Below are 24658 nucleotides of genomic sequence, written 5' to 3' on the forward strand. Positions count from 1 at the left end.
CAGCCGAAGCAGTGGAGGCGGGGCAAGAGCAGCTCAACCGACCAATGGTCTCGGTTTCAGCACTGCTCATGCGCGCCAAACAGAAAAAATACGAAGTGAGAACAAATGAGCAGGAGCACAACAGAGCAAATAAGAAATAAATAATATGTAGGAAGGAGAGCAGACACACCACACATACACCGTATGAAGTGTAATGCAAAGAAGGAAGCCTGCCTCACACTAAAGGACCACAACGGGATAATTTCAGCAACTGTTAGCTGTTAACTGTGTGTGTGTTTGCGTGCATGCGTGTGTGTGTGTGCGTGCATTAATTAAATGAGTGTCACTGATTGTGTCATTGCCCGTGTGCAGGTTATGTTGAGCTTCCGGATGGCAAGGTTGTGTCAGGCACTGAGTGGGGTAATATGCTACTGTGGGATGGAGGACTCATTAAGGTGGAGATATCCATGAAAGGAAAGAAGTCGTGTCACCAGGTATGCTTATATTACAGCTGTACAGGTTTCTTTGCCAAGTGCCCTGGACTTGTGCCTGCTTGGCAGCAAGATACTTACCAGGCTGTAGCTATTGTTGCATCTCAGTATCCAATGCCTTCTTTTACCACATTACTGGTACTCTGTGTCCCACCCACCAAGGGAACGTCCTTTCATTTCACCTTCCCATGGTACTGTTTATAAATACGTCAGCACACCACCGCCACCACCCCAGCACTGCATGGCTGGAAAAGTGGAAATGCTGTCCTTGAAGGTATGCTTTCCAACAGCCCAAGAGAGCTGGACATCACCGAGTGGCTGGAACTGATGATTGCTGTGATTACTGCAGGGTATGATCGAGGAGATCTTCCTGGAGGAAGGAGAGCTGATATCTGCTGCACACGATGGCTTTGTGCGGGTAAGCGGGCTAGATCTTCTCCTGTTCACATCAGTCAAGCAGTTTCTGTCACTTATCAAGGGTCTCTAGGTACTTTGAATGTGTTCTTCCTGCAGCCTGTGTGAGCACAGTACTTTCACATCGGAGTGCAAGATTTACTTGAAGAGTTTTGCCTAACAAAACGGTTTTAGTTGAGATGATTTAGCTGATGAAATCTTCACTTGCTAGTTGGTCTACTAGTATCTACCCTTTTAATATAGTAACGGCACCTCAAAGTATTTTGACATGACAATATCGGATGAGATTTTTCAGATGTGGGTTATGGTCCTGGTTCTTACACATGCGGAATTGAACACGCCTACCCGTCATATACTCGAGCTGAATATCAGAATAGCTATGGCAGGATTGATACAATGGTAGCGACTCGTTCCCGGCACACTGAGCCTCCTGTCACTTGCAAGCGGCGTGGCTGTTGTACTGCAACAGCCGGTATGCATAACCGCGTGGATGGAAATGCCATGTGCACTGTGTTCCAGCATGCGTGCCATCATGACATTGTTTGTAATATGCGCTTGCTGTTCTATCCAGCTGTGGGACTTCGAGACGATTGATACAGCAGACTTTGGCGAGGACAATGCCCTCTTTGAGGTTGAGCCGATAGCGGAGATCAAGGTACGTGAACTTGTGACATAACTGTGTGATTGCCGGGGAGGCTCATTGGTGCACAAGTAGTAAATTCAAAAAGGGCCACACTAGCCAAATGAAATAGAGGACTGTGATTGCTGTTATTTTTCTAAGTAATTTTATGACCAGCACCGTGACTGCCGTTCACTATTCATTGTCTTTGTGTTCAGGTTGGCCAAGATGTCAGGCTGAAGACGCTGTCAAAGATCGGTGATCCGGAATTCCCCACCACCTGGTTTGCACAGGTTAGTTGAGTGAGTCTGCGTCTCATGTCGAAGCGGAACATGTGGAACAGTTTGTCGCCAGCGTAGTGAGCCACGGGTGTTTTGTGCCACCCTATCAGTGGCAAGCTGGCGACCACTCAGGGGTGGCCAGTTTACCAAACAAAACATGTGAGTTAGCCGTGTTTTCTGCCTGGCTCATGTGCGTTCGGTAATGATTCTCAATGCCGAGACCAGGCCCGGACAGCGCACCTCCGAGTCACTGCCTGTATCAGCTAAGGGGCATGACGCTTGTCCTCGCACGAGGCCATTTCTGGACCAGGAATGGTTGTAGAGAATACGACTGGAAGTGTAGGGTAATCTGGAGAATATTGCTAGAAATACTTCATTAAAGCACCGTGATTCTACATCAGGGAGATGATGGGGCAGAAGCCGCAGAGCACTCATTGTCACCAACCTAGTGCACCAGTGCAACGAAGATCTTGTAAAAAAATCATCAACGCTTCAAAGATCACCAGATAACAACAATGTGTGTGTGCTAAGGCCTGGCTGCCTTGAAAACACCAGACCACAGTTCTGCTTTTCAAAGCATTTCACTGGGTGGGACGAAACTGAGTTACTACCATCGCCAGTACTGAGATACTGACATTCTAGCTATGACTCAGGCTTTCTGTAACGGAATGAATTGTACTTCTGTAAAAGGGTATTCGTACAGTCTTATGGTCTTGAAAAGGACTGTCGCGCTGTCAGACTGTCATAAATCATTACGTTATATTTTGACTTTGAAAACCCTGAATGTTTGATGCCATGTTTTTTCCATACTTCAGGAAAATCCCAATGGTCAAGCATTTCATGCTGTGAAGCTGCTGGAAGACAATGTCACTTCCAAAGTGACAATGTCATGTCATTGTGAAGAGAATTTTTTGGTTTTGTGCACACACCGTCATCATGAGACATGCTTGTGCATATGGATGTGCTCCCTTTTGTGTGTGCTGTAGGATGCAGCCGGGGCTCTGTGGAAGCTTGACATCTCCACACTGCACACGGTAAGTTGACTGGCTACGTGCTGCATGAAGTCATTCGTTCCTCGGTCAATCCTGTGTGACGTTGCACCCAGAACAGCAGGGTGGCCCAGTGCATTTCCAAGTAATGCGGACTGCGATGTAACGGGTGCGCCCTGTCTTCTCATGCATTGGTGTGTGCCGACCGTGTGACTACATGCAGAGGAAGGCACCAGAGCGCCTTGCCACGTTCCACTCTGGTTCAGTGAACGGCGTGGATGTGTGCCCGGCAGCGCATTTTACATGCAGCACCTCCTCGGACGGTAAGATCTCTAAGCAACGAAACATTCCCCAATGGTGGGCTCCCTCCACTGTTGTGAACCCATGCACACATGCCAGCATCAGTCTGTTCAATACTTGTTTTTACAATGGGTGGTGATACAGTGACACAGTTTTAGCGTTGGACTAATTTCGCAGTCCTTGCCAAGTATAGTGAGTAATTAGTCATTCTGATATCCTCAGTAGGACCCCATTCAAAATCAGTAGCAAAGCCCTTTAACCTGCATCCTACACCCAGGAGAAAAATCATTTCTATGACTGTCATGTATGCCGAGTGCCTAGCAGCAAATCTGAGTGTTAGGACCTCAATCTCTGTCTGTGTGCTGTTTGTTGGAATGTAGGATGTGTTCGCATTCAAAACTATGCCACTAAGTTACTGGTCTGCTCTGAAAAGATGTCATCAGGCGGAACGGCAATAATGTGGGCACCAGTGGAGGTCAGTTAGCAGGAGTACGACGAGTATGCTTTGCTGTCGGAGATGCAGCTACCATTGGAATAATGTATGCTTGATGTTTCATTGTGGGTGATGTGCACAATTTGTGTGTACGTGTGTGTGTGTAAATGTGTGTGTGTGTGCGCGCGTGTGCGTAAATATATATGTGTGTGTGTGTGTGTGTGTGTGTGTGTGTGTGTGTGTGTGTGTGTGTGTGTGTGTGTGTGTGTGTGTGTGTGTGTACATGTGTATGCATGCATGTGTGGATGCATACGTGCATCGCGAGAGCAATGTATTTGAAATACTGGCTATACTGACCATTGTGTCCGCTGGGCTTTCTGGCGTGCGTAGGTGGATGAAAAGCTCACCACCGTGCTGCTGGGGTGCAGTGATGGAGTGGTGCGAGTCATGGTGGCGACTAAGAAGTCCGACGCTCAAATCCAGTGGACCAGTCAAACACTTGCTTTGCACTGTGAGGAAGCACTTCAAGAGCGTGCCTTACCACCGCTGGCCACTAAGAATCTGGACGTCCAGCTCACTCTGAAGCAGGCTCTCAAGCCGCACACTAAGCCCGTGACAAAGATGGTGTTCAACACCGACAGGACACTGCTTGCGACCGGGGTAAGAACCGCGTAAGGTCATGCACACTCTGCTCTTACTGCAGTAGCCTCGGAGCAATCACTTCCGTCTGGCACACTCTGCTCTCAGTGCAGTAGCCTCGGAGCAATCACTTCCCATGCACACTCTGCTCGAGCAATCACTTCCCATGCATACTCTGCTCTTACTGCAGTAGCCTCCGAGCAATCACTTCCCATGCACACTCTGCTCTTACTGCAGTAGCCTCGGAGCAATCACTTCCGTCTGGCACTTTTCCAACCGACTTCTGGGTTTGCGGATAGGCGTGACATACTGTGTACAAACAGCATTGGGCATACTACTGCCTGGTTGACAAACTTTGACAGTGTTGCTAGAAACATCTGCATGTTTTCATCATCTAGGGACCGTACTGTCTGGGGCTCTTAATGCATCGGTCCATTACCATTGGTGTCCGGCCATTGTCGGCAGTACAGTGGTTACTGGCAACAGAGGCTAGGATAGGTACTGTTTTCCGATGATCGCTTAGTGCGTGAAACTCGGAGTAAAAACACGTTTTTCCGTCCTCTTACTATTTTTTGAACTAGCACTGCCAATCGGTATTGAGCACTCTATTGGACAGCCTGGAACCTCTCTGTTTTATAGACTAAGATAGGTATGGTGGCCATGCACATTATTAAGACAAGGTCTTCGGTAGGTGTTGGTGTAGCCATTTTAGGACGGAGAGAAGCGTGCATTTCTCCTCAACTAGAGAACAGCTACAGTTCTGTTAAAGCTCTGAAGTCTGTTTTCCTTTGTTGTTGCTGTCGTTCTTGTCATTCCCGCTCCCGTAGTGCTGTTGTCATTGCCATTGTTGTTGTATTCCCCTCTTGGGTTTTTTCACAGAGTGAAGACTGCACCGTGTTCCTCTTCCTTGTGGACAATGGCTTCCATGCCGTCGGCTATGTTGAGATGGAGTCATCCGTGGCCAGCCTGCAATGGAAGCTAACGGCCAAAGTAAGGAAGGAATAGCCGGATTGTACTGCATTAAGAAAGAAGTCGTTCAGTGGCTAAACTTTCAGTTGCCAGAAATCTCCACGTATGTTTTCTCTTCTACAAAATCCACATATCTCCAGACACTGGGGTGAATAATGGAATGTGGTGGTGGGGCCCATTAAGCTCAGCCGACCAGAGGTCTTGGCTTCATAGCTCCATGGACGCACCAAAAGTTTGCTAGCTGTCATGACAATAATTATGCCGACTGTGATTGGCCTGTCTTTTGCGGGAGATCCTCAAGATCTATCTAGCTTCTACCTCATGCTCTCACTGTTCCCTGCCTAACGTATATGCACATGCTCTGTGCCGCTGCTGCTGCAGGATGTCTTGCTCGTTTGCTGTGTGGATGGCGGGTGTGCGGAGTTCGTAGCTCCCAAGACGCCCGCTCCTGAAGCCGTCGAGAGTTTCTGCTTGGCAGAAGTGGAGACGAAGAAGTTCACCTTCACCAGCGTAAAGCAACGTCTTCGTGTGAGTACTCGCTGCTCCACATCACCACATTGCACCGGGATGTATATGTGCTTGCAATCCGCAGTGACTGGAGTTGCTTGATTTGAATTGGCGGAGTTTTGTTTCCATCTATCTATTCCCAATGAACAAGGGATAATCTTGCTGCTTCTTCTGTTTTACAGAAAGAGGAGGAGGATGCACGGCTAGCAGCTGAAGAAGAGGAAAAGCGCAAAGCAAGAGAAGCTGCCAAAGGTGACGAGGATGAAGAAGAGGAAGAAGGCGAGGATGGTGGAAAAGAGAAAGACAAAAAAGGAGATGGCAAGGATATCTCAGATGCGGACAAAAAGGACGACGAGAAGGAAGAAGCTGGCCAGGAAGAAGAGGAAGAGGTGGAGGAAGTTGACATGTCACAAGGCAAAGTGTTGTTTGGCTGCTATGCCAATTGTGTGGACTCTCCGGACACGTTCATCCTATCTGTGGTGAGTTGGGTGTTATGAACACTTCTAGAGTATTGCAAGAATATCATATGTATCCTCCAATGTGCATGTGACTTTTGAGTCGATAACATTCTTGGCTATGTCCTTGCATATTGAACGCATCAACTTCACTTTGTGAACTGTTAACTCAGGGATTACCGTAGATGAGTACCCGGTACGTCCACTTCTCTGCTTTTTTGACTTGTCATTAGGGTAATGTCTGCTCCTCTGTATCTATATCTGTATCTGTATCTATATCTGTATCTGACTTGTCATTAGGGTAATGTGACTTGATTGTCTGTTCCTCTGTATCTGTATCTGTATATGGCTTGTGATTAGGGTGGTTATGATGCTGGCTACCTGTATCATTGTCAATTCGCAAGTGATGGCCAGGAACCTGACACCACGCCATTCTCGGCGTCAGCAGTGCCACAGCTAGAGGAGAAGAAAGACACAGCGCTCACTACTGGTTACTTCAGGTAAAAACTTCTGCCGCCCAGTGTGTGTGTGGGGGGGGGGGGTAGTCACGGTATTCGTAGTGAAGTGATGGGAGAGTATGTGGCTCAACATGTACACCGCATCCTCGAAAGCAATGCACTGAGGTATAATATGGCTCGCTATCCTCGTAATTTGACGGCCATTGCCCTTTCAGGATTGCAGACAAGCATGGGGCTCTTATGCATCTGGCACCCCTTCAAATCCTCCTTTCTCAGAAGTAGTCTTTATCACTTATAGGTAATATTATTGCGCCGTGTCCCTCGGGAATGTGCTTACCTGTACATGCATGTTTGAAAGGAGAGGGGGAGAGAAAGAAAGAGAGAGAGAGAGAGAGAGAGAGAGAGAATCAGAGATTCTAACAGAGGTGGCTGCACTGGCTACATGCGTTTTCGTGTGCTACAGTGGACGGTACTTCTTTGCTGGCACTGGCGATGGAAACATCCGGGTCTACGAGACGTCCGTCGGAACCGGTGACAAGCTCCAGCTTTGCTTCGACAGCACATGGAGCCTGGCAATGCATGATGTGGCTGCCACCGTGCACCAATTCAGCATCAGTTTTGATGGGGACTATCTGCTGTCAACCGGTTCAGACAGCAATTTCTTTGTTTATCGTTTCGGCGGAGACAAGAGCCGGCTGGAGGAGAGAATCGCTAGGGCTGCCATGCTAGAGGCAGCTCGCGAGCAAGCAGCCAAGGTGAGTTATGCCCCAATAAGCAACGTACTTTTTGTGAACTCTCTTCACTTTTCCTAATAAAGACCTCTGTAGATATCACGGGTGATAGAAAATTGTATGGAGCTTCCAGTGTTAGATGTTCCAGAAGACAATAACCGGGTAACTCTGCAGGTACTGACTGCTCTTCAGAGCATGCATTGGACATACTTGAGCATGCATAGAATTGTGGGTTAAGGCGGCGAGGTGTAGAGTAAGTATGTACGTGATGGGATGTACACTCAAAAGGGTCAATGCCGTTTGGTGATTGCTAAGTACATGAAACTTCAAACTGCAGCCAGACAGCTACTCATCTCCTGTGTGTGTGTGTGTGTGTGTGTGTGTGTGTGTGTGTGTGTGTGTGTGTGTGTGTGTGTGTGTATGTGTGTGTTTGACATTCTGCACTCTGGTGCATTGAGCACTCCATTCGACAAAGCTCAGGGCCTCCTGGCATTGCTAATTGTTACACTTGTACCAACCTTGTGTCACTTCTCTCAGGCTGCACTTGGTGCTTTGGAGGATGACATCTCGAGTGTCCGAGACATTGAAGATCCAACCGCTTACAGGTAGGTAGACCAGCATCACATGAAAGCCGGCATGGTGCAGACATTTCCCGGGCTCCCTACGCGCATGATGTAGATACTAGTAGTCGTGGGCACACTCATCGTGTTAGCACATGACCAATGGTTGCATTGGTGGCCAATATCCAGTCAACCAGTGCATGGAGTACCTATGACAAGTGTTGGTCATGGTACATGCTTTATGCATGCCCCACGCTACTGTCAGTCAAACTGGCTCACTGACGGGCCCACTAGAGTGCTGGAATGCATTTTAAAGGGTGATTTGATGGAGCCAATTAATGCCGCGATGCAGTTCATCAGTATGTTAGGACACTGTCATGCCTGGTCTGGTTCTCCATCCCTTGAAATCACCCATCCATGCTCTGTGCTCTGTGTGTGTGTGTGTGACACACAAATACTGCAGTATTGAAGAAGCCAAACAGAAAGCAGAGCATGACAGGCGAGTGCGCCTGGCCGAGAAGAAGAAGCTGGAAACTCGCCGTGGCGTTGAGCTGCTGCGGCGAGAGTTCCGCCAGCTGTACAGCCGCAACGAAGCCCTGCCATCTCACATGGCTATCAGCAAGCTGGACTTTCAGATGGACCCGCTCATACAGAAAGAAGTGGAACGCACTGTTGAACAAAAGGTATGCTGTTAGCAGAGGCGTTTCAGTGTGCAGTATTGCTATGGAAAGTCAGCCCCCCCCCCCCTTTGTTGACTTGCTCACTGGTAGCTGGTTTGGCAGGTACGCAGTATGTATCCCGAATGACATATCCCATGAGCATTGACACTTGCAGTGCACTTGTATACACAATGCTCCTTTGTTGATCATGACAGCAGCTCCAAGCTAGTGTAGAACTGCGGCATTTGATCCTAGCCGAGTGAAGCCGTCTCCCTAGCAACATGATAGTGCTGTGTAAGCGTGTGACATAACCATTTGACGTGTTAGTCCGATCAAGCTGCATGCATCTACAAGAAGAGGAATGTGTGGCAACACCCAGTACATTTCTTGGGTATCGAGCATTGTGTGATCTGTGGAAGTCCATGTATTGAGCATTGGTCAAGCAGTGGAACTGAGGTGCCTGCTGATTAGATGTTCTTATAACGGACGGTGCACTGCACTGCACAGCTCCTCCAATCTCACCGGCTTGATTGTAGAAGGTATGCGGAGACCGGAACCAAGGTAGTCGTTCTGTGCTCTGCAATTCTTGTTTCTGCTCTACACCTTCGCAGATCGAGCAAATACATGACGAGTTCGCTTGGGAGACGGAGAAAACGGAGAAGCAGCTTCAAAAGCTTCGCGACAAGTCAGTCACAACAGACATGAACATTCCTTGATTGTTTGTCCCTGCATGTTCCTTTCTTTTTACAGTTGTCAGTATAATTATCCTGTGGCAAGTATAGTCTCAATGCCATTGAGGGCATGGGTAGCACATGGTGCGTAATGAGGGCATATGCGGAATGCACACGTTCTCAGTGAGGTGAACATCACATGACACACGGTGTACCTGTATGCATGCACACTGTAAGAGTGTATGATCTTCTCGGTCTCTTGTGCGCCAGTTGTCTTGGTTACTTCCTTGGTGTACGGTGCTGCTCAATGAAATGCAGTCGCAGCGTCACTGACGTCTGCGCCTTGCATCATGTTGCAGCCCAGTGTTTGCAGGTCTATGGCTGCGCAACGCCCGGCGCGTACTTGAGTGACGCGACTGGATTTCATTGAGCAGTACCGTACGTGTAAACTGCGCACACATCACACAACACACATCACACACCACACAACACACATCACACAACACACATCACACACCACACATCACACAACACACATCACACAACACACAACACACCTCACACCTGCTCCTGTGCTCCTGTGAATTTCAGGTTTAAGACAAACGTGGAAACAGAGCACATGCTTCTCCGCACGTTTGACAAGAAAACCGAGGTATGCTCAGCGAGTGAAAATGGGGTGGTTGAATGTGTGGTGTGCTGCAGTACAGTAGTGATAAGGTAGTTGTGAAGTCGGGTGATTGTGCTGTAAGAAAGAAAATTAAATAAACTTTCCGGGACGGCGCATCTGGATTGAGGATAGGCCTGTGTTGTTTTCATTTTGGTTTCCTCTAAGATCGGAATCAATATACACTCTCCAATCTCCATACCTCCCATCATCTTTCTATATAGGCATCCATTCTTTGCATGCCAGATTGCCCGCTAATACAAATTTCCAGTGAGTTTCGTTCGGCGATGTATCCAAGTATCATCTTTGTATGCCGCTCATCCTAATTGCCTATGTGCTCAGGTGTCCACTTATCGTCTTGTACGACCTCTGGACGAGATCATAGCACTGGCTGAATCAACCAGTGCCACTATCACAACAGCCGAGCCGGTAAAGTAGCGACCTGAGTGGTCACAAACCTTCACCTTTTCTCCCAGGTGTTGAGAACACATTTTGAAAGTTACTGGAATAAATTTTAGCGACCTGAACCGGCCTTTTAGGCTGCAGCTGGCCTCTCATACCTTAGCATGCACGTCCACACACTGGCCATGCACTTCTGATGGCATTTCACTCACTCTTTGAACTATTATCTTCCCCCTCCCCCCCCCCTCCATTGCACCGGCAGATGTGTACTCCCCTACACCCCCTCTGCTCCGCATGCCCCCCCCCCCCCGCATATCTCTCTTTATCAAGGTTCTTACAGTTGTCGCTCTCTGGCTATTTGTCTATGCCTCTTGGCGTATGTGGGTGTGTGCCTCTCTATCTCTCTCTCCCCCCCTCTCTCTCTCTCTCTCTCTCTCTCTCTCTCTCTCTCTCTCTCTCTCTCTCTCTCTCTCTCTCTCTCTCTCTAACATTCTCTCTCTGTCTCTCTTCCTCTCATTGTGCTTGAACACACAGGAGACACCAAGGGGAGGTAAAGCAGCAGGACTGGAAAGATCAACCACCTCAAAGCAACTCCCCGGCGCCGGTGCCAAGGGTGGTGGCACCGCAGCAATGGCCCGGCAGGCCAGCATCGCCAGAAAGATGTCTGAAGCGGTTGGAAAGGACGGTTCAGCTGCTAGGCCCGACCTGGGTGCCAGGCGGGTAGGCAGGGGCTCTGTGTCAGAGCAGGATGAAGCCGCTTCGTCTGTGAGTGGTTCTGGCACCAAGATGGGATCATCTAGTTCAATTAGTCTTGACAAGGCACTGCAGGAGGCTGAGCAGAGGAAGGCTGAAAGACTGGCCAGGCAGCAAAAGGTAAACATACAAATACTGATACATTTTCCGGCTTCATATGTAGCACATATCAACAATCATTCCACCAATGCATGTCGCATTCTCAGCCACACATATACATGTGTGTTCATGGCCTGGCATAGTGATCTTATCTTCTACGGGAAACAAAGCCCTTTCACATGATGTTTACGTAGGCTTGAATACACACATTTCCACACACACTGGAGAACAATGCGCATTCGTGAAGTCAGCCTATGTGCCGGATAGGGTTGCCGATACTTTTAAAATAACACTCATATATGCATGCGAACAGCAGCACCACAAAAGGGAGGCTGTTGGACAGTGGGGGAGGATCGTCGATCCCTGTTTTCCAGGCTAAATGGTATACCGTATTGAGAAGCTCAGGGGACCTGTTGTATTTATTAGGATTAGTAGCACTCTTCTGCCTCCTAAGACTGAGTAGGCTGCAGAAACTGCGGAAAGGATGAACCTGGCGAGAGAGGTCGACTTCTCCCTGAGGGTGTTCATATTTTGTCAGTGTGAGTGAGTACAGGGACGAGATGGGGATGATACACTGATTAGGGTAGAGCTGGGACATAGGGTGCAGCGCAAGCATCCTAGAGTGAACATATCCTCCCATGCCGCAGATAAAACATAATTATAACGCAAATTGTCTCAGTTGAACAAGCAACACAACCTAACACATGCCACACAGTGGTAGCCAAGGCCCTGACAATACTACCAGCCAGAACTGTGTAAATTATTCCCTTTCTGACCTCTCCTCTCCTGTTTCTTACTATCAACTGCCTTCAGTGGGCGGCTTTGAATGCATCAAAACCAGATGAGCACTACCAGGACCCCGATGATGTCCGAATGATCAATGACGCCAAGGCAAACATGGGCGACTTCAAACTGAAGACGGCAAGTGATTATGTGGTATCGGAAGAGCAGCGTGTCAATGCACACAAGAAACAGCAGCAGCTGGCTCAGACCGAACTGCTCATCTACCAGTACAAGAAGGAGTTCAACCAAATGCTGCTCGAGCTGCGCAGCGTCAAGCAGAAGCTGATCGACAAAGTATGTTGAGCTCAGTGCTGGTGTGACTGCTCTGTGTGTGTGTTTTGTGCATGTGTGTGTGTGCACGTGTGTTTGCGTGCGTGCATGCATGTGTGTTTGTGTGCGAATATGCTGCAATGGGCACACACACACCTATACCGTCTGGTAGCGGGCCGTGCTTTCAAGTATGTGTGTGAAGGCAGTAGCTTTCGATCCTTGTTTCCATGTGAAGCTACGTTGGGTGTACCATCTACTCCTCTTTATGAGGGTACAGTGAGACCTCTGCCCTAACTGGACGCCCTTGGTGCAGCGGAAAAACTGTCCGGATATTCCTGCAGGACACCGCTTGATCCAGGAATGAACGTTCAATCCACAGCGCTTTGATGCATGAGAATTTTGTCCGGACAATGCAGGATTCAGCTTAGAACAGGATCCGGCAAACACAGATTTTATTGACTAATGCCTGCCTGCACTTATGGTGTGTTTGCAAATCAGATCCTGTTACCTATCATGTTCATGTGCAGGCATCGTCCTCCACCAGTCATTTAACTGCTTTGCAAAGCCAGCTGCCCAGTGAGCTTCGAGTAGACTTGCCGACACCACCCAACATGGACGAAGATGAGACACCAGAGAAGTGAGTCAACGAGCTGCGGACGTGTCTCAGCCGTACTGGGTCTTTTTTGCCGTATGGGTGATTGTTCGATTCTAAAACCTCCCCTCAACTTAAAACTTAGACGAAAAATTAACTTTGTCGTGGTCCACGGCTTGGAGGAATCAACATCAAAAGCATAATTGGAAGAGCATTCCGCACTGTATGGCAAGAACAACTCAGAAAATAACTCTATTCACGGTCCAAGTCAAGATGATTATCTTTAGTCTGAACGGACCGTACTTGCATTCACCCGGGTTTGTGGACTTCTTCTTACCCATTCTTGCATGTGATGGTGGCGTCAAGCATGCAACGTGTTACATGTATCCGCATGCAATCATGCATGTGTGCATGAGCAGTGAAGGTGAACGTCTCTCCAGAACTCAGACGATGCTCGCCGTGGTTGTAATGTGACGAACTGCTGTCGTGTTCTCTTCGCCTTCTTGCCAGAAAACTTGAGGTCAGCAAGGAAGAACTTCTGGAATTCAAAGCAACTCAGGCGGCGAGAGATGCAGCGAAAAAGGCTGCTGCTGATGCCGACGGAGGTGGCTTTGGTGGCTTTGGTGGGTTCGGAGGTGGGGGTGCTGGTAGTGGTGGTGGTGATGATGAGGCAGGAGAGGCAGGCGATGGTGCGGCCAAAGACACGACTGAGGATGGCCAAGCTGCTGAAAATGAGCCGGATGAAGATAGGGATGGAGATGAAGCACACGCACAGGTAAGACACGACATCATCATGACATCATAGCATATGTAACACTGCAGCGGTGGTGTGGATCGGTCATCACTCGTGTCATTTACTGTAATATGATACTAGTATCACTGAGCTGTTTATCATCATTCTCCCAATACAGTAGAGCAGTGAATGGTAGGGAGGTTTCTTCTTGCCATTCAACAATATTCTTCCGTCACTGACAAGATCATCTGAGACGTTGAAACGCTTTTTTGTGAAGGAATTTGTTATCCTGAAGAAACATCTTGCTGTTGGGTGCGGTGCCCATGGTGTATGGTGTATGGTGCAATGGTGGCATGCAGAGTGAGACGGCTGTGAAGCTCTTATACAATGGGCCACTAAAATCCTGCCAGCCTCTTTGTTCTGGGGGGGGGGGGGGGGAATAGGACGTAATGAAAACGAACATACAGCAGCAATGCATAGTGATACAACGCAGCAGTGTTATTATTATATTTTTGTAATGCTTGTATCCAGGAAACTACAGCAACTAGTGCTTTGATAGGTAGTTCTTACGACCGCCATCTTTGCTGTTACAGGGTTCTTCTGATAGTGTCGATGGTGACGTACAGGGTCTCATGGCAGACGAGGCCGCTTCAAAGCCGGACCAAGCAGAAGCGGATGAATTTTCATCTCTGTCCCAGTTACAGCTGGAAGAGATGGAAGAGCAGAATATGAGGTGAGTAGTTACATGGCCTATGTCTACGCATTGCTGCCGCACCACAGTGATTCTCATCTGTTGTCCGAGATTGAAAATGACCGATTGCACGTGGGACTCGACTATGAATAATGTTTCTGTTCCGTACTGGCACATGTTCATCTCCACGGAGCGAAGCGACATGCTTCAATGCATAACACTGAGGCATGGTGTCAAGTCAGCGTTTCCCCTGCCTGAATTCCGATGTGCTCTGCAGGATCGTCGAGGAACGCGACGTGGCCGTGAGAGATTTGACCGACTCGTACCGGGTGTTTGATCGAGATGTTGGCACCCTGCAGCATCGCAAGCTGCACCTGGACAACTGCATCAAACAGGCTGAGCTCGGTTACATCATCACCTATGAGGAATTCCAGCTGCTGAAGGACTTTGAGACAAGAGAGCACGCACTGACGCAGAAGCTGGACACGCGTACACAAGAAAACCTGGATATGCAGGAAAAGGTGAGCAGCCACTCGGACTGGGAGGGCGAACACATTACACTACCTTCTTCTCGGTGTTTCCGTAAGACAGCTCTGATGATTCAATAGATTGCGTAATACTTTTTTCCCAGTATGTGCATACGGACTACTCCACTGTAGCTGATGTGCAATCTTGCATTGACTGCATCTCAAAATTTCGAAATTTCGATCGAAGGGTGGCAGTTTGCGCTTGTCTCTTGCTTGCTTTCCACGGTACATATAGATGTGTACCTGCTAGCAACTCCGATAGCTGCGAGATCAAGGACATGGCTTTCCTCGAAACGTAAATCCCATACTGGCACCAATTGGCTAAGGAGCATCAGAGATATTACAGTGAACTTCGCTTATAACGACATTCGGCGGGGCATCAGAAAAGTGTCCATATTCGCGAAGTGTCGTTATACCCGAAGTCTCATTACATATGTCACAGTTGGATGGGACTTTGCTCTGGACATGAAAATTATGTCGTTATTCGCGAATTGTCGTTATATCCGCAGTCGTTATTAGCGAAGTTGACTGTATATAATTGGCTAAGGAGCATCAGAGATATTATATGTTTGCAATGCATTCCAGTGCTTCTTGCGTGATCGATTTCGATACTTCGGGACAACAAGCTAGTTCTACATGTTTTTCTCTCTCTGTCCGGCCCTGGCTCTGAATCGGTCTGTCTGTTTGTATGTTTGTCCATCTGCATCTCTTTCTCCCTCTCTGTCTCTGTCTCTCCCTCTCTGTCTCTGTCTCTACCCCCCCTCCCCTCCCCTCCCCTCCCCTCCCCTCCCCTCCCCTCCCCTCCCCTCCCCTCCCCTCCACCCCTGAACACTACAATTGGGAAACTGCAGGTATCAGATGTGGAGATGCGCTATCTGGAGAAGAAAGATCGTGTTGAAGACCTCCTAGACGACGAGAAGCAGTTCTTGGAGCAGTTCCAGGACCTGGTGCCCGATAGCAACAAGCACTACGAGCACATGCTGAAAGTCTTCAAGAAGAAGCTGAAGCGTGATCAGGAAAAGAAGATCAAGGGTAAGCAGGAGTGCTGCTGAGACTGTTCATCTGTGCATTACGCATCCGGAACAACTTCATGACCAGTGAATGCTGTCAGAATTATGGCAGTCTCATGTCCCCGCATCAACATCAGAAGTCGAGTCGGGCAAGAATGCATTGTACCGTTGTGTGGCAGGTGTGCTGCATGGCTGAGTCCGGTTCGTGCTGACATGACATGTGTGGGTATGTACGCATGCTTGCATACTCGTTTGTGTTTGTGTGTGTGTGGCGTGTATGCATGCCGATTGTGCAGACGGAGCAGAGGATGATGACCTGGACGAGGATGACGACGAAGACGACGAGGACACTGACGATGATGACGAACTGGACGAAGACGAGGAGGAAATTGACGACACGGTCTGCCCGCCTGGCTTTGCACAGGTATGAAAAGTACACAGTGAATGAGCCTCCATACCGTCTAATTCAGCTAGAGATTTAGCCACACTGTGGACCTGAAAAGCATCGGCACAGCTCTTGGTAGTACATGTAGAGAAATTAGCCAAGGTTGAAGAGTTGCTGTATCACACCAATAGGTTACCGTAACCTCACGCATGCACGTCTACAGGAGCATGGTACATGGTAATTGAAATTGTGCTGCTCTGACCCGTTCTCCATACGGGTCCCCTGAGTGTAGCTGATGTCAGTGTGCAGGGCATATTGCAGATCATGTAGAGGGGACGGTTTCAAATAGGACACAGGTTGCAAACCGGAACGGACTCAATATTCACTTTCTCTCTTGATATTTTGATTAGAAAACATAATTATGTCACAGTGAGACTACGATGTGTTATACTCCGAGCCAAAATTCCATGGCTCTGCGATGACCAGAAGCGCCATATCAAGCAGGTGAGTTTGTGACGTGTTGCTTCGCACTGCGACTTGAGTTTTACGACTTTCGAAAAATCAACTTCTTGTCGCAGGTAAACAGCAGCTCGCCTCTCGCCAATAAAGCACCGCATACCAATCAAAACTAATGGAAGCACACACAAGGCTTATTGTTACTCTGTACTGACCGTCGTGGAGCGATAGCAATTACCTAATTTCAGAGCCAGAGTGAATTTGACGTGCACTCTAAAACATGTCCGGTTTGGAGCCACCTCTGATTTGAACTTTTTTGAAGCGAAAAATTGGGCAACTTGGAGGCAATGGGTCAACACAAAGGAGTGACTCAGTTCGATTGACCCTTGCCCCAGAGCAAACTTCAACATGCCAGTTTCCTTCCACAAACATATTTCGAGTGAAAAATCAACGCTGATGATCGGTTTGGGTCTATACAAATTTGGCTGTCAAAACGTCCCGGTATCGAGCCGCCCCCTCTACAGTGCCAGTGTTTGTCACGTCACCTTATCCAGGTGATGCGATCCCAGTTTTTTTCTCTCGGTCGTCAGTGCTTGTACTTGTATGCGAGCAACTTGCACCGTAGGCTAACTGTGCAAACCGTCAGTCAGTTTGAGATGCTTACTCCTTGCACTCTGTGCTGTATGTACCTTGACCTCGAAATCCGGTGTGGCATGGTGGGCTTTTTCCATCATTCATAACATATAACATGTCCTTGTATTCGGAGGTGGTCGTATCGTTTGAAAACAGGAATTCGGTTTTGCGTGCGAAAAGATTGCTGTAGTAGTGCGTATGACCCATATCCTATCATTGCTATCATTGGAAACACAGAGAGGTTGCAGGCTGTCAAATAGAGTGCTCAACACCGAAAGGCAGAGCTACACGTAGTTAAAACATCAGTATCCAGAGTTACTCATTACTATTTTATGATGATCGCTTAGTGCGTGAAACTCGGGATTAAAACACTTTTTCATCCTCTTATTGTTTGTCCTATCATTGCTATCATTGCCGAGTATCATTGCTATCATTGCTATCAGAACCCTTGGCAAGGAATTGTGAGCAACATACCATGATTGTGATGATGCACATGCTGTGGCGTTCTTTCCACCCGGCCCAGGAAACATTTGAGGCCATCTACAGCCTTCGTCTGGATCGTGCTGCCGTAGAAGAGGCCATCGTGGAGGAGAAGAAGCAATCCGAGGTGCTGCGTAAGGAGCTGGAAACACTCAAGAAGAAGGCAAAGATCACAGAAGGCCAAGTCAAAACGTCCAAAGCAGATATCGACGCCTTTCAGGTTAGTCTTGTGTTCACTTTTTGATGCAATCTTCTTAGCAGGGTTCTAGCCAGGTAAAAATAGTAGGGGCGCGGGTGGGGGGGCAGGGGGGGGCAGGGTGGGTGGGGCAGGGGGGGGGGGGCAGGGGGGGGGGGGGCAGGGGGGGTGGGGGGGGGCAGGGGGGGGGGCAGGGGGGGGGCAGGGGAAACAGTTACCCTGTAACCATTCTTTTCCATTTTCCGAAATTGTCTTGCCACCTATAATGCAACGTACCCCGACTCTTCTCCCCAGACATGTGTGCCTTTGTGAACCCTCCTCTGTTAGTTATTATCGACTGCATTTTCTTTGAGAGGCCTGAAAAAAACACAAAAATGGACAAATGAGTATGGGGAGCCACTTTTTCACCGGGGCGGGGGGGGGGGGGACGCTGCCCCCCCCCACCTGTGGCTATAATCCTGCTTAGCAATATGCTTTGAAACAGCCCATACCGTATTTTCCCTGTTATAGGTGCACGTCGTCATTGCATCTCCATTCTCCGATAACCTCTTTCCTGCGCATATTCACTGACATTTTACCAACTGTATTTACATACCCTGTGCCTGTGGTGTGTTCTGTGATTGCTCAGAGAGAGAAGCAGGCCAAGATTAATGAGCTGAACACAGTGGTTGTGCTGGACATGGATCAGATCAAGTATGGAATCTATCGCACTACAAGCGGTGCGTTTACCATCCAGTCGGACCTGAGCGGGGCGGTCGTATTCCCGAAGGAAGGACTGCCGCGGCTCAAGTCCCAGATTGAGGAGCTGCAGCGAGAGCGTGTAAACCTGCGTAATCAGCAAAAGTGAGTGGCCGTGTACCTACTGTACATACTGCACATGCATGCTGCGCCGCATTGCTCTCCAATGCCCTGATCGGGAGGATAGCGAGTAACTCATCTTCAATGCTCATTACAGTAAAACCTGTAATGGTGACCACTCGGATATGGCGACCACTCGACCATTGCGACCACTTTTCCTTGTCACGGACGCATTTACCTTCAAAACACCTCGGATAAGGCGACCACTCGCTCAACGCGACCGACGACCACCCACCCGCGACCGCGTTGCACAGTGCTAGTACGCATTGCCTGGTGCACCAGGCATGGTAGATCTACACATCAGTGCAGGAAGTGTAGATGTACATGGTGCATGCACGACATTTGACAGGCCTGAGTACCCCAGGCACATGAGTCGTGCTAGAGTAGCATAGGTGTGTGCACTGTGATGCACTGATCAAAATGATGTATCACATGTGGATATGGTCACATGCCCCACTGAACCTGGATAAGAAGACCACCTGGCCACGGCAACCACTTTTTCTCGTCCCTTGAGGGGTCGCCTTAGACAGGTTTCACTGTACATGATTATGGGATTTTTTATTCTCTATCGTGGTGGCTGTTTTTTTGATTTTCAGGTGGAACGATTGTGTACATGAAAAACTTAGCAACAAGATCGACGTGTGCCAGCCAGAATTAGTTATTTCAGTTTTCCCATATTAGAAAGCACTCAGCGAGCAAACTTAGACTGTATCGTGAATATCTATGGGTATCTGGCTGTGTCCCATGATTTTGTCTGCTTGGGTTTGTGCACCATGTAGGGAGAATCGTGTGTATCAGAAGAAGCTAGCACGTGAGAAGACTGCCATGCTGGAAAGAGTAAGTATTTTAAACATCCAATGCGTACTGTTCTGTAGTGGTACGACTGTCATTTCGTTTTTCAGAGGCTTACGAAATAAAATTCCGAAATTTCTTTCCAGCAAACAGCTTCACTAACAGATATTTCTCCCTATGACATTGTAGTAGCTGGCTCATCTATCTAGGTATAATCACTCTAGCTCTACGAATATTTACTCTTATCCGTGAAAAATATACTTTCTACCATCTCTGATCGAATAATGGAATTCCTACTGAGTGTACAAACACCCTTCACGGTTTTTTTTCAATTTCCAACATGAGAAAAAACGTGCGGTGAATTGCTTTTTTCATCGTGGGCTGCCCCTCTGTATCGTTGAAATTTCACGTTGCATTTTGGCCATGAGGAGCGCCATTTTGGCCGTGAGATCTCACGTTCGAAATTGAGAAAAAAACGTGAAGGATTAACTCTCTACTGTCTTGTTCTCATCTACACACTTACCATTGTGCAGCTCGACAGCCTGGAAAGCCAACTGGACCGTTTGATGGTGCTAAAATTCGGCCGAGTGGTGGACCTGGACAAGTTGGAAACAGCCATGGTCAGCAAGAACGTCGAGGAACTAAAGGAGAAGCTGGACATAGTGCGCAAGAAGAACCACTCTGAAGTTCTCACCCTACAGGTATGGACTCAAGTTTACTCTCTATTTAAAATAGACAAGAGGCAAAACCAGTCCCATCCCTTCACAACAGTTCTAATGTACCGAGACTTCCACTATCCGTAGCACAGCATCACCGTGTGATTTCAATAATGCAGCTCAGTGGCCTGTACAGGACTGAGCATCTGCTTTCCTACACCAGGTCCAGTGCATGTATATGCTACAGTGGCGTGTCGAGGATTTGGCTGAGGGATGGGGGGGGGGGGGTTGCGGCCGGGATGGGGTGGGGGTAGATGACATCATGCTACTGTCCCAGGTCAGCCACTTTGAAAACCACCGTGTCTCTGTAGCCGTGCATGCTTACTGGTACTCTGTAGTGTGTGTACAATCAACACTGTTGTACTCTGTAGTGTGTACATGTACAATCAACACCAGCTCCAGCACCGTACAGTGCAACCGCTTTTGGACGATAGTTTCAGGCCGCGCGTGCGCGCCCCCAGCCCTGCCTTTTATTTTTGAAACCTAGGTCGAAACTTTTGAGGGGGGGAGCGCGCGCCCCCCGCGCACCCCCCCCCCCCCCCAAACCCGCCACTGTGCTATTAATGCAGGTGACCCACAAAAAAGCACCATTGGCACATCAGGAAAGTGCCTAAAGTAATTTCTACGAGGTGCATCGTACCAGAACGTGTTGCAAGCAACACTCACGAAAAAGCAAATGACAGGTTTTGTTTTCTGTTTGGTAAAACTCAGTAGGCAGTTTGGCTCAGTAGGCAGTTTGGGCTCAGTAGGCAGTTTGGCTCAGTAGGCAGTTTGGCTCAGTAGGCAGTCTGGCTCAGTAGGCAGTCTGGCTCAGTAGGCAGTTTGGCTCAGTAGGCAGTTTGGCTCAGTAGGCAGTTTGGCTCAGTAGGCAGTTTGGCTCAGTAGGCAGTTTGGCTCAGTAGGCAGTTTGGCTCAGTAGGCAGTTTGGCTCAGTAGGCAGTTTGGGCTCCTTCAGTGCCACACTCGGCGTATCCCACTGAATGCACTGATAATCAATCTGACCTCCCTGCCCCATACACAATGCTGCCGTTACCCATGTTGATTCTGCTGCTGCTTCTGCTGTTTCTCCTAATTCTGCTTTCACTGGTATACACACAAACCCACACAGAATGCTATAAGCCAGGCAGAGGATGAGCTGACACTGGTCATTCGTGAGAACACGCGTAAGATTGGCTACATTCGACAGCTGTGCGCCAAGGAGAGGGAGCTTGGCAAGAAACTGGAAGAGCGATGTGCTCGGGACGCTATGGTGAGTGGATCAGGAACTTTCTCTCAGTCTTCTCCTCACCGCTTATCTTTGGTTTGGGATGGGTCACGTCAAGAGTTCGTAACCCCCAAGAGTGTGCAACTCCAGCTATGGGGTTTGCGACGGCAGAACGTCACATCACGTGCCGCACCCGTACACATTATTTGCACCCTGTGCATGATATAATAATATAGATGCAGGGTTGTACGCAACTCTCTTGTGGTCACTTTGCACTGCTGTGGTTTGCCAGCGTAACCCGGCTTTTTGAACCATGTCCCGTGATGTGAAGTTCCGGTGCCATCGCAGCACTGTATAGAGGCTGTGCAGGCAGTTGCACACACTTGGGGGTTCTGTACTCTCGCCGGGTCACTTCAACAGATTACTAGTGTACTCCTGTAGATACACACAGTAATATATTAAGCCTTTACATTGTAGATCCAAAAAGGAGGCTTCTGTCATTTTTGAACATTTTGAGTTTTCTATACCATGACATTGCTCTACCCCAGCAGATGTCTCTGTAAAAAACCTAGGTCCAAAGTTTTCATCTTTCACAGAGTTATTGGTTTTTCAATAAGTGAATTATACATCGCTTTATGCGGAAAACTCAACTTTCAAATGCATTTTTTTTCTCAGTACTGCGCGAAACGACATACGCCCCCTTTTCGGATCTAGAGGCTCGTATGGTAATGTAACAAGTGTACTCATGCTTGCAATTGGGGACTGTTTAGCCAGACTGGGAGTTAACAGTAAGAATAGGCAGTCGGTTACAGTGTCTGTTCTAGGATTTCAAACCAACCGGGTACACGTGTACCTGGCACAACCATTGCAGCCGGAGCCAGTCAGAGCCGGGTCAGAGCCGGGTCAGAGCCGGGTCAGAGCCGGGTCAGAGCCGGGTCAGAGCCGGGTCAGAGCCGGGTCAGAGCCGGGTCCGTTCAAGTGCGGCTAGCGCATGTGCTTCAGCGAGTTGTAAATATTCTAGGGCTCCCTGATGTATATTGTATTCACGACCGGGTCACAGGTGACCCGGTGTTCTTTTTCTAAACGGTGCCAAGTCCCCCCCCCCCCCCCTCCCCCACCCAACCGGGTTGCTGACCCAGCTCTGGAGCAGACACTGAGTTAGTGCAGGCGGGTAGCCCGCATGGGGCCCGGGGGCCCGGGGTGCACCCCCCTAAAAATTTCGACCTGGATTCAGCATGCACATAAATAGTTTTTAAAATGACCATGATTGACATACACCTGCCATCCTACGCATGTGCGGCCGTGCACCCCCCCCCTCCCCCCCCCCCCACACACTTAAAGTAGGACCAGCTATGCCCCTGTAGTGTGCTGTAGAAACAAAGCAGTGTGATGTTACAGCGCTGGGAAGACAGGTTTGCGGCGAGGGTTAATTTTGGTGTGGATCTCTGACTGCAAGTCCAGTAAGTGTGGATAATGTATACTGGTGATTGGTCAGCACATGCAGTGAGAAGGCACGGCTAGCCCAATTGATTTCTGTGACTGGCGGCTCAGAGCCTACAAGTACTCTGCTCTGTGCAGCCTTGGTATGACACGGCTGCTACCCAAGGAGTAGCCGTTGAGAAAAATACATGTTCCCGCTTAGTTTTATAGGACACACTCGTTGGACTCTTTAACAATTCTGTTTCCTGTTGGTGTTTGCTGTTGTCCTGCAGGGACCAAAGTCGACGGACAGAAGTGAAGCAATGAAAGAAGAGCAACGCCTGAACGATCTGATGGGCATCCAGCGTGATGAGATCCAGGGCCTCCGCGACGAGATATCCATGTTGCAAAGGAAGGGAGCCATCGTGCACGCGCCGCATGACCAGATGCCACGGCGTCCTGTTCCGCTGAGCAAGCGCCCTCGACTGCAGCAGCCTCCGCTCTTGAGAGAGGTCTAGACTGCAGCTCATGAGAGTAACACACGCTCGTGTTCACTGCAGCACTGTGAAACATTCTCTCTCTTGAGGGAAGTCTGGACGGTCGTCAAGTGTCGTTAGCTGACTGCCGTCTTCTGTGCAGCACGTCACGATACCTAAGCGTCATCTTAGTGGAGTCCTATAAAGCGGATCATCCATGCACCAGTCGAACAATGCGGAGTCGAGAATTTTGAAAAATCCAAGCTACACCAAGTCGCTCGGAGATGCTTTCCCCCCCCCCCCTCTCTCTCTCTCTCTCTCTCTCTCTCTCTCTCACACTATCTCTCTCTCTCTCTCTCTCTCTCTCTCTCTTTCTTTCTTCCTCTGTTCCGAGAACCAGGTATGTACCTGCACTGAAATCTGGTAGGGCACAACCACTCTGCCAGCTCATCCATCTTAGTATGTTCTCCTTCATCGAAGGCACACCGAATCTCTATCAGGTGAACTACTTTGGAATAGACACTGCATCCTGAACCAAACAATGACTGTAATGGTTCCTGTGGGGACTGTGTCCATTGCATACTGATTATTGCAGCCATTATAACACAGGCCACCGAGTTGTTGAAATATGGTGCTGTATTTTCTTGATGTCCTTTTTAGCAAACCCAAACACACCCACACAGACAAGTATGCACACATATGATGCACTTGTACACACACACACACACACACACACACACACGCACACACACGCACACACACGCACACACGCGCACACACGCGCACACACACACACACACACACACACACACACACACACACACACACCCCGGGTGCACCACATCCACATGTACGTGTTTTCGATCATGACCCAGTTTTATGTATACTGCTTGCTGATCGGGGACATGGCTCCCATAAGTTATAACTACTGCTACTGGGGCGCTCATGGGCATCAATTTACCACATTGTTACGGCTTCTACTAGCACAGCTTCAGAGTCATGTTTGGTAAAGATAATGAAATTTTACTGGTTTTAGATGTGCCCGTCCCCTGTGCATTTTCACAGCTGCTTTTTTTGTATGTGGCCACGTTTTGCCAGTATTTAAAAAATGCTTTTGAAATAGATGACTTGCACAAAGATCCGAGCCGCGAGTGAGACGGGGCAAGTGCACCCTGTGCACTCAGGCTACACTGCGGGCACCTTACGTAGCTACACCGTGTAGACTAGTGTACTTGTAGTGTACTTTTTTTGTCAGCATGAATGAACGGTGCACGGCATATGGCATGTACATGTACATGATCAGTACCGTCACTGTCTTCAGCAGCTCATGAGTCATGCATGTGCACTTGTAGGGTTAGTGGAAG

The 24658-nt window shown here is 48.7% G+C and overlaps 1 protein-coding gene across 1 annotated transcript in view; it reads left to right on the forward strand.

Moving 5' to 3' along the window:
• LOC135804526 (cilia- and flagella-associated protein 44-like) overlaps window positions 1–24414 on the forward strand; it is a 40091-nt gene extending 15677 nt beyond the window's left edge. The window contains exons 7-38 of the mRNA XM_065318415.1: window positions 352–473; window positions 820–888; window positions 1456–1539; window positions 1722–1796; window positions 2771–2818; window positions 2997–3096; window positions 3454–3548; window positions 3897–4166; window positions 5025–5135; window positions 5496–5642; window positions 5804–6100; window positions 6437–6576; window positions 6998–7289; window positions 7803–7870; window positions 8289–8508; window positions 9096–9169; window positions 9747–9807; window positions 10162–10248; window positions 10756–11094; window positions 11887–12150; window positions 12654–12763; window positions 13229–13493; window positions 14045–14184; window positions 14420–14663; window positions 15521–15701; window positions 15976–16103; window positions 17677–17853; window positions 18458–18672; window positions 19467–19524; window positions 20013–20180; window positions 21304–21444; window positions 23112–24414. Of these exons, the coding sequence (XP_065174487.1) occupies window positions 352–473; window positions 820–888; window positions 1456–1539; window positions 1722–1796; window positions 2771–2818; window positions 2997–3096; window positions 3454–3548; window positions 3897–4166; window positions 5025–5135; window positions 5496–5642; window positions 5804–6100; window positions 6437–6576; window positions 6998–7289; window positions 7803–7870; window positions 8289–8508; window positions 9096–9169; window positions 9747–9807; window positions 10162–10248; window positions 10756–11094; window positions 11887–12150; window positions 12654–12763; window positions 13229–13493; window positions 14045–14184; window positions 14420–14663; window positions 15521–15701; window positions 15976–16103; window positions 17677–17853; window positions 18458–18672; window positions 19467–19524; window positions 20013–20180; window positions 21304–21444; window positions 23112–23336 (5015 nt within the window). The 3' untranslated portion in view covers window positions 23337–24414. The remainder of the gene's footprint in view (window positions 1–351; window positions 474–819; window positions 889–1455; window positions 1540–1721; window positions 1797–2770; window positions 2819–2996; window positions 3097–3453; window positions 3549–3896; window positions 4167–5024; window positions 5136–5495; window positions 5643–5803; window positions 6101–6436; window positions 6577–6997; window positions 7290–7802; window positions 7871–8288; window positions 8509–9095; window positions 9170–9746; window positions 9808–10161; window positions 10249–10755; window positions 11095–11886; window positions 12151–12653; window positions 12764–13228; window positions 13494–14044; window positions 14185–14419; window positions 14664–15520; window positions 15702–15975; window positions 16104–17676; window positions 17854–18457; window positions 18673–19466; window positions 19525–20012; window positions 20181–21303; window positions 21445–23111) is intronic.
• Window positions 24415–24658: the final 244 nt, after the last annotated feature.

The sequence above is a fragment of the Sycon ciliatum genome, chromosome 1 (genome assembly GCF_964019385.1).
Source record: "Sycon ciliatum chromosome 1, ocSycCili1.1, whole genome shotgun sequence".
NCBI classification, from domain to species: Eukaryota; Metazoa; Porifera; class Calcarea; order Leucosolenida; family Sycettidae; genus Sycon; species Sycon ciliatum.